Raw genomic sequence first — 10028 nt, 5'->3', positions numbered from 1 at the left:
GGGGGCAAACACTTTTTCACACAGGGCCATGTAGCTTTGGATTTTTTTCTTCCTCATTAATAAAACCCTTCATTTAAAAACTGCATTTTGTGTTTACTTGTGTTATCTTTGACTAATGTTTAAATTTGTTTGATGATCTGAAACATTTAAGTGTGGAAAACATGCAAAAAAGTAAGAAATCAGGAAGGGGGCAAACACTTTTTCACACCACTGTATATATATATGATGCCTGTTCTGCTTCCCCCAGCTTGAAAGGCCTACATAATGGTGTGTAGTAACTTATGTGTATCCATTTTGTTTGTCAGGAGAGTGGAGGCTCAGCGAGGACCGACTACAGAGCCATCCAGCTGGCCAAAAAGAAGAAGCAAAGAGGTCCTTCAGCCTCCTCTGGTAAGAGACACATGGACTGCTTTCAGGCCTATTTTAATGCCTCCTCAGTCAGACTAGACATAGACTAGAGCAGTGATTCTCAAATGGTGTGCCGTGGGATTTTGTGATAACTTGCAATGTTCAACTGGGCCTATACAAAAAGTTAAGAATACATTTTTTAGAAAACAAAATATACCTGTCACATTTTCTCCTTATGTTTATTGTCTTATCTCGTGATAAGAGTGACAACACACGTTGTAGAAGCTGTTTGCACAAATGTAAATTCAAGTGTGCCTTGAGATTTTGGCTTCCCCTTTGGTGTGCCTTGGGCACAAGAAGTTTGAAAACCACTGGGCTAGAGACTAGAGTGATGGAACAACAGTGAGCGATGATGCTGTTCTGTTTAACCGATCCAGGGAGTTCAGGATCGAGTCAGAGAAAAACAAAAGGAGTGAAGGCAGCCTCAGCTCCTGCACTGATGGCTCCCTCTGGTGTTCGATATGGTGAAGGAGCTGCAGCAGTTAATGGGGGCCTGACTCTGCGTGACCCTGTGACCGGGGCCCAATATGTCCAGATTCAGCTGCTGCAGGTGAGAGCCCCAGATTTCTTATTATAACACATTTAGTTTCCCAACTACAGTGTCTGCAGATATGATTACATAACCACCTACTGAACCCAGTTATAATAAGAAACTGATCTGTGTTGAGAGAAAAGCGTAGCTGTTGTGGAAAGACATGCTGATGATAATGTATGTGAATGCAGGATGACCCAGCCAGTGATGGTGACCTGGCCTTCCAGCTGAGCTCTCAGCCCTCCAGCTCTCACTCTCAGCTCACTGCAGACCTGCCTGTCAACATTCTACAGGTGAGCAAAGTTTAATCTGCTATTTCTGATTTATTTAAACACTGCCAGCAGCTAGAAAAAAAAACAGTCACACAACTCCACATGGAGATACAATGAGGTTTTATTAGGTAGCAAATCAAACTGTGAAAATGTGAAGTGGCACATCCACAAATGGAAATAACGGTGTTAAACAATGAAAAGTGATAAATGTAGGAAAAACTAGAGATCATCCTGCATTAGAAACACTGAAACGCTGTGAAAGTGATCCGCAACTTAAGCGAATTTAGCTCCTGCCTTGAATATGTGCACCTCCCCAGAAATGTAACTACACGTCATGGCAACACAAACGTCCTGCCTTTTTTTTAAGCTGAAAACCATCTCCCTCAATAGAATTGAAGCTTTTATTTACTTTTATTTCACATATAAGAAACAAGACAATAAAGCCTCACAAAATAGCATTTTAAGTCTTGTGTGTGATATATCCTGGCTTCATATGAGTGGAGGACATCTCAGCTGCTTGCTAGGCTAATTTATTCAATATAAAATGCTATAGGCCTGTGCTAATAACATTAGCATGTTGTATTTGTGGGCAAATGTGTCCTGCCAAAGACAAGTGCTTTGTCTGTGAATCATTTAGATATAGTGAAACTAGTCAGTGTACTTGTGTTTGAAGTTGTTGCTATTTAGCCATGTTTAATGTGTGTTGAATCAACTAAACTTTACAGCACTACACAGAAACCCCACCGCCGACCAGTGTTTTGGAGGTGTAACTGCAGTGACACAGACACACCACCGCACAAGTATAAATGCTCACAGTGGCATAGGCCATGTGCATAGGCTCTGCATTGAGCTGACAAACAAGTATAAATCCACCTTTAAAATGAATGTGGGCCAGGGGCATGAAGTGCCAGCCCCCTTGCTTGGATCATACTCATCTTTTATCTCATTTAAATTTTGATTGTAACTGCAAACCTGTACAGTTTCATGACTGCAACACTATTGTGTCGATAAAGTTTGTGCACAGATAGACAGATGGATACATAAACACCTGGAAAAATAATATGAATGAGACGAAGATATACATTATTAATGCCTGAGGGGAAAATTCTTTTTTTTTTACTCTGTTGTCATCTACACACAGGTCTGAGATAAACACACAAACAGGACCTATACATAAATGGAGAAATGTTCAGGTGAGGGGGCTGCTTTGGACAGGTGCTGAGCAGTTGCTTGGTGTCTTGCTCAAGGGCACCTCAGCAAGTGCCCAGGAGGTCAACTGGCAACTCTCCAGCTACTAGTTCACACTCCATACTTGGTCAAACTGCTTATGTGTAGAGCCCCATGATGTACGTAATGTGGAAGCACAGAAGGATTGCGAAGTATGACACTAAAATGGAATCCACTGTAAAAGGTGTCCTGCGCTTAGGGATGTCACGATTACTTTATTTCACTATTAACCGCGATTTTAAACGCCACGGTTAATTATTCGTAAAGATTCCTCAACACCGTCACTCTCCAAAGATTGTGCCGCGACACAGAACCATTTACAGTAGGTCAGTGCAACTCGCACAGAACGAAAACAAAGTTACACAAGCAGCGTCTCCGAGTGATGAAGTATGGATGAAGAAGACTTATTCCCCCCCCCGAAAAACGGATAAAGTCAGCCGTGTGGGATCATTTTGGCTATCGCAAAATGACCAAGGGGTCATTGTTGACGACGGCTTTCCAGTTTGTAAAACATGCCGCAAAAAAGTCGCGGCCAAAAGATCAAACACGAGCAACATGATACAACACCTGCCGGACAACCACCTGGCTTTACATGCACAAGTAAAGGTAAATGCACAATGACTGGGTTAATATACGTCAATCTCAATTTATCTAATGTAACACTGAATTAAAAAATTATATGTTAGCGTGTCATTTGCAATTAATGGCGTAGTGGTATGATACGAGTTGGGCTTACAGTGCAACGTGACAAGCTAAGGCTCGTCTCAATGGATAGTTTTGCAGTTTGTGTGCACACAGCGTGAGGTTGTAATGGTTTTGGGTCCGTGTAGCTCTTTGGAGTGAGACGACAGGCAGAAACTCACGTCCACACGAGTGCGGGATTTCACAAATGTTTGCCGTTTATTTTTACATCAACTTAAAAACACTTTACCAAGACCGGTTGTACGGCTACTATATTTTCATACATGAACAAAATAGTCGCCACACGTACTTAAAACCATCATTGTTGTGTTGAGAGGTAAAAGAAAAAGCAGGAGCACATGGAAATAAATGAAACTTAAAGATCTATAAGGAGTGTTCATGTGATTTTACACATTTGTAGTGTGAAATTAATTAATGCATAATAATCGTGATAATCGTAAAACCGTGATTATTTCTCTGACAATAATCGTACCAAGAAAATCTATAATCGTGACATCCCTACCTGCGCTGCAAACCTTGAAACCTCTATAGGTCCATTGCTATGTGCAAAAAGTTAACACACAGCCCTGCTGTTTATCTTTCTTTGCACTGTATTGGGATTGAAGTCTGTTTAATTGCTTGTAGCATCTCAAATGTGGCTTTGACTTGCAACTAAATATGAAGCCCATTTCATAGGAAATACAGAGATATATATGTTGTGTATTGCCAGTAATAACAACATATGAATTTTTGTCCATATCACCCAGCCCTATGCAGAGTGAGGCAAAATGATTTCTGATATATTCTTTCAGTTTACTTTTGATTTAAGAGAACTGTGTTGTGTGACTGTTTCCTCACAGGAACCTTCAGTGATGACGGAGGACGACAATGGTTCTGACAACTCCCAGTTCACAGGCAGCACAATCAATCTGCAGGACTTGGAGTGACCACTACAGAGCTGCAGGTCTGAGGTCACCAGCACCTCATCATTGTCCACAGTTTACATCAACAAACATACTCTGAGATGTTTGACTCCATCAGGCGGTTGCCTCATATTTTCCCTGGACTTTAAAAGCCTTTTTGGACATGTGACTGGTGTAGTTTGTGAAGGGGGTGGATACGAGTCCACAGATAATGCACCTTGATAAGAGGAGATGAGGATTTGTTTGTTGAGAAGATTATGTGTTTAGTCCAGTTTGTACCAAAATCACAGCTGAGAGCATTCTCGTGTCAAAGAGACATGTGAGAGGCTCTTTGTTCCTCTGTGTCCTGTGGGTTTTTATAGTAATGGTGTCTATTCTATGGTGCCACATTGCCACTCATGCACACACAGTGCGCTGTCTATGCTCCAGTTGCCTTACAGACACCTCACGCTGTGCATTCCTCCACTGGCGGGTTCTCTGCTTTATTCGTTGCTGTTTTGATTTTGTTAAATTTATTTTTCTATGGCAGCAGTATGTCCACGTTGAAAACATGCCTGATCATGTGTTTCTATACCGTATGTAAGGAGTTACTACCTTCTTCTAATAATTGTATCTGTTTATTTATTATTTAGCTGTGGGTTTACAGAATGGCAGAGCCAAACACAGAGATGAATTAAAGAATCAAAGCACAATCAAAACCATTTATGGAGGGGCTTCATTTCTTTTTCTTTAATTATATCAGATGTTTACATTTGGTCTCATTCATGAAATGTTAATAAATCTGTGAGCAGATTTACATATAAAAATCCTCGGTACTAAAAACCTACATCTGATTCACGAATGCCGCAGGAAACTCTAATTTGATCGTGCAATGTTCTGCGGGGAAACCTTGGGTCCTGGCATTCACGTGGCTGCTACTTAACGTGCTCCACCCACTCGAACACCATTGCAGACAAAATGGACCGACCCCCCCCCACCCCCCCCATGGCAATAGCGTTTGTCGATGGTAGTGCCCCCCCAGCAGAACTATGCGCCATGCCCCACCACAGAAACTGCCCAGGAATGGGACAAAGAGCTCAAGGTGTCAACTTTGCCTCCGGATACCCCAGATCACAGTCTGACCTGACATTTGAGGGATGTGCTGGTGCTCCAGATGTATCCCCGCTCCACGGTGGGTGCTCCTTGGACCAGATTTGGCTCTAACCTGTCAAGGCATAGACACAGGACCTCTGGGTGGCGTCCTATAGTGTTTGGCACCAGGGCGTTGGTTTCAGATCTTTTGAGTCCTGTCGGTTGTGAGGTGGGGTATTCGCATGTCCCACAAATGTTTGATCAGATTGGGATCTGGAGAATTTGGAGGCCAGGTTGACGCCTTGAGCTCTTTGTCACATTTCTCAGGCCATTCATGGGCAGTTTTTTTGTGGTGTGGCATGACGCACTGTCCTGCTGGGAGGCCACTGCTACTGGGAATGCTGTTGCCATAAGGGGGGTTACCTGGCCTGCACTGGTGTTTAGCGGGGTGGAGCGTGTCAGGTGGCATCCTCATGAATGTCAGAGCCCACGTTTTCCCAAAAGAACATTGCATTTTAACAAGATGATTAATGTTGTTCACTTCATCTGTCAGTGGTTTTAATGTTTTAGCTGATCGGTGTATGGAGGTGATAATTACTATGGATATGTGCATCCTGTCGACCTGCAAACATGGAGCAAACAAAGAAAGAGAGAGAGAAAGAAACACTTTTCCGACACTGAGACTGAAGTTATTTTGGGTTAAGTGGAGTTAAGAATAAATTTGTCATTTTATTAGTAGTGGTGTAATAGGGACAGGTAAATCAAAATCCTGGAAGGAGATGAGGATAGTGGATACCCTAACCCTAACCCGGTGTCCCCTGTTGTAAGAACCATCAAAGCAGTTAAAACGAAAATGGTTTCTAATGAAAGTTGATGCAAAGAAACGATTAAGTGCAAAAACTCACACTAAAAAAAAAAAACAGCTACAGGAGGAGGCTCCTCCCTGTCACGGCTGCAGACGAGCACATTGCCTGCATCATCTGAAGAATTATTCCTGATGGAGACCGCAACATGCCTCCACTGGAGCAGTGAACAGCAAGCTCAGAAGGTACGGTGATGTAAGTGTTATATTATGTGTTAAATCACTATACACTAGTCCATACCCATTGAGTGCACAGTTGCCCACGTACAGTTTCACATGATGTATGTTTGGGATATAGGTCATAGGAAATTGCAGATTAAATAGTCAACTGAACCCATTAAGAATGTATTCAGACAGAGTTTTTGTTAATTTGATAGTACGATTGCTTTATTGAAAGTACAGTAGCACCATTGCCAGTAGTGGGATAGTTAGTGGGCTAAAACTGTACATTAGTAGTTCAGGTAGCACGTTGAAAGGCAGATAGTTAAAGTGTTTATGTTGTATTGACTTAAAAATGGGGCGCACTGGTAGAATGACTGACTGAATGACACACTGACAGTTTCCGTGTTCATGTACAGCATACCATACCATGACTTATGCCGCATTCACATGGAATCAGGCAGACGGGAGACATCTGCTGGACGGAACGGGAGAAATAAACAAGCGGTCCGACGGAACGGCATGACGGCAAAATGACACACACGTGACTCGTGACACGTGATTGTTGCTATGGCGATGTTAAGCTCGCTAAGCTAATAAAGCAATTCATAATATTAAGTTTCATATTACGTAGGCCTATCTGGGTATTCCACCCAGCGCTGCGCTAATCGCGTCCCATATGTACGCCTTCTTGGAAGCATCACAGTAGGCTTTTAAAGTTTGGTCATATAATTCTGGGTGCTGCTGCACCAAAAGTACTAGCTTTTCGTTGTTGAGTTCAGCCATGTTTTCTTTTCTGTTTTGGAACTACGTCACATCCAGTTGAGTATTCTGTGACCGGTGAACGGTAAAAGTTAAAATATTTTAACTTTGGACGGCATTGCCGTCTACCTTTGCCCTGGACGGTATTCTCTGCCGACCTCGCCCAAGTTTTACCATCCTTCTCTCGTCCACTAACATGACATGCGGTTTGCCATCTGCCGTTTGGCTGATTCCATGTGAATGCAGCATTAAGCCTGATTTATGGTCCTGCAGCGTACCTACGACGTACCTACGTCGTTGCCGTGACGCCGTCGTGAACCCTTCGAACTTCTCCGTCACTCCATTTCGTCGCGGTGCAATTCACCGCCAGAGCGGTAGGAGGCTGCGTTCCTTTCCTGAATGGTTATCGTCGTTTCTAGTTGATTCTTTGTTTAGCTTCCGGCTTTTCCGGTCACAGAGAAGTGAACGCGGAGCACGGACAGACAGCTCCGTCCGTATCCGTATCCGTATCCGTATTGAACATTGAGCATAAATGGGCCTTAATACTGCAACATCTACATCGCAACAGAAGATGTTTAAAGATGGCGTGGATGGCGCAATCTGGAAATACGGAACCGGAAATGCGTTGCTACCAAGCAAACCAATCACAGCCCTCTCGGTCTGCACTGGGTCTGCGTCGCCTCGACGTGTAGTTACATTTTTGGGGAGGTGCATGTCAGGCTACGCCGGGGGCTACGGCAAGCCTTCTGCATAGCCACGTACCCTACGACGTAGTGACGTCGTTGATTTAACGCAGGACCATAAATCAGGCTTTAGTCATACCAAAAATTACAAGGAAAAAACAAAAACAAACCATTGGGCCACAGGGGGAGCCACAGCGATCTCTCGTATTTTAGCCATTTTTAAGCATTTTTCTGTTGTTATAGCGCCACCCAGTTGCCAATTACAGTTAAATTTCAAAAATNTCACCGGGTTTCATGCAGATCGGTCAAACTTCCTAGGAAGAGATCAATTTTAAGGGTTTTTCAAAAAATTCAAAATGGCGGAAAATCTATATAACCGGAAGTTATGGGAGTTTGCAATTTCAATTGGTTGCTATAGTGCCCCCCTTTGGCCAATTGATGTAATATTGCTTCATTTGCATCCTCCCATCCTCTACCACTGTGCCAAATTTCACATAGATTGACCAAGTCAGTGAGGAGAAAAATGTGGAACAGACACACCCACACACACACAGACACACAGAGTTTTCGTCATTATATAGTAAGATTCTGACAGCCTTCACTGATAGCTTAGTGTTTAGTCAGTAACATGGGTCTCACAGTCTTGCCACTCAAACAGAAGATAGATTTGTGAAGTTCTCTCTCTTGATTGAATCAAGTGGGAACGGGATGCCAGAAATGTAGAGAACACATATATTAAGTTAATTAAAATATCTCATTCAAATTTTTAAGAAACCTTATGTGAAGCTTAAATCTGCTAATTGCCAACTAATTTAGCTAAATGTGTTATATTTCTAATCTTTTGTCATGTTAAACTTACATGTTTCAAAGGCATCCGTGAATGGTGAACACAACAGAGCACAATATGAATTAAAATTGTAATTTCAAATAATGACAAGCAATATTTATGTGCATTCCTTATTTACACAAGCACTACGAGCAGTCAGAAGCAGGTGTAGATTCTGTTAGTACCTGTGAAAAGATTGAAGCTACTAACATATTGTTGAATGCCAAAATTCACGTACATTTCCGTCTGCAAACAGTTTATACACAAATTGGTTCTGCTCACATTTCATGAATGAGACCCAATATGCACGGACAGGGCCTTTGAACACAACTGCATAACTGCTTTATTAGAAAGAAAGAAAGAAAGAAAGAAAGAAAGAAAGAAAGAAAGAAGACCAGATGCCACCATGACAAAAAATTATGCTCAGATTCTGATTTTAAGAAGATATTTTTCGTGTTATGACATTTTGATGTTCAGTACGAAATAATGCAGCTTTTACAGTAAATGTACATATTGCTTTATCTTGTCATATCACAAAGATTCTCTATATATCCCAAAACCAACATTTCTCGTTATAGCAAACTTCTCATTCTTACTGATAATTTGGTTTCAAGAGACTGTAGAAAACTAATGACTGTTCTACAGTTGCCTGCAAAAGTTTGGGTACCACTGGTAAAAATTTGGTTTACTGTGAGCAGTTAAGTAAGTAGAGGCTGAAGGCATGAAGTTAAAGATGAATCATTTCTTCAATATTCTAAGCAAGATCACTTTTTTTTTTAAATTTTATTATATTTATTATTTATTTACAGTTTCAAAGTAACAAAAAAAGGAAAATGGCCTGAAGCAAAAGTTTGGGCACCCTGCATGGTCAGTACCCCCTTTGGTTAGTATCACAGCTTGCTGGTTACTTTCTGTAACCAGCAAAGAGTCTTTCAATTCTTGTTTGGGGGATTTTCACAGATTCTTCCTGCAAAAGGCCTCTAGTTCTGTGAGATTCTTGGGCCATCTTGCATGCACTGCTCTTTTAAGATCTATACACATTTTTTTAATGATGTTTAGGTCGGGGGGACTGTGAGGGCCATGGCAAAACCTTCAACTTGCAACTCTTGAGGTAGTTCATTGTGGATTTCGAGGTGTGTTTAGGTTCATTGTCCTGTCTTCATCTTTTTTTTTTTTTTTTTTTTTTTTTTTACAGATGATGTGATGTTTGATTCCAGAATTTGCTGGAATTTAACTGAATCCATTCTCCCCTCTACCTGTTAAATGTTCCTTGTGCCACTATGATCGAATCACCCTTGTGTTTAACAGTTGAACATGTGTTTTTGTCATGAAATTCTGCACCCTTTTTTCTCCAAACATACATTTGCTCATTGCATTCTAAAAAGTTCTATTTGAACTTCATCAGTCCACAGGACTTGTTTCCAAAAAGCATCAGGCCTGTTTAGATTTTCCTTTGCAAACTTCTGACAGTGAATTTTGCGGTGAGGAAGCAGGAAAGGTTTTTTTTTTCTGATGACTCTCCCATGAAGGTCACATTTGTACAGGTGTCACTGCAAAGAGAAAAGTGCACCACCACTCCAGAGTCTGCTAAATATTTCTGCAGGTCTTTTGCAGTCAAACTG

General features: G+C 41.6%; 1 protein-coding gene across 3 annotated transcripts in view; it reads left to right on the top strand.

Moving 5' to 3' along the window:
- The window catches only part of si:dkey-156n14.3 (zinc finger protein ZXDC), a 22684-nt gene extending 17943 nt beyond the window's left edge, over positions 1–4741 (top strand). For 2 of the 3 annotated variants that reach the window (XM_050036923.1, XM_050036921.1), the window contains 4 exons: positions 306–390; positions 786–958; positions 1132–1233; positions 3981–4741. In XM_050036923.1, coding sequence (XP_049892880.1) covers positions 306–390; positions 786–958; positions 1132–1233; positions 3981–4067 — 447 coding nt within the window. In that variant the 3' untranslated portion in view covers positions 4068–4741. Of the gene's footprint in view, positions 1–305; positions 391–785; positions 959–1131; positions 1234–2353; positions 2555–3980 lie in introns of those variants that run through there. The other variant, XM_050036922.1, reaches the window with a different exon arrangement.
- The last annotated feature ends 5287 nt before the right edge of the window (positions 4742–10028 follow it).

Source organism: Epinephelus moara, chromosome 24 (assembly GCF_006386435.1).
Source record: "Epinephelus moara isolate mb chromosome 24, YSFRI_EMoa_1.0, whole genome shotgun sequence".
NCBI classification, from domain to species: Eukaryota; Metazoa; Chordata; class Actinopteri; order Perciformes; family Serranidae; genus Epinephelus; species Epinephelus moara.
This window is presented reverse-complemented; position numbering and strand designations above follow the sequence as displayed.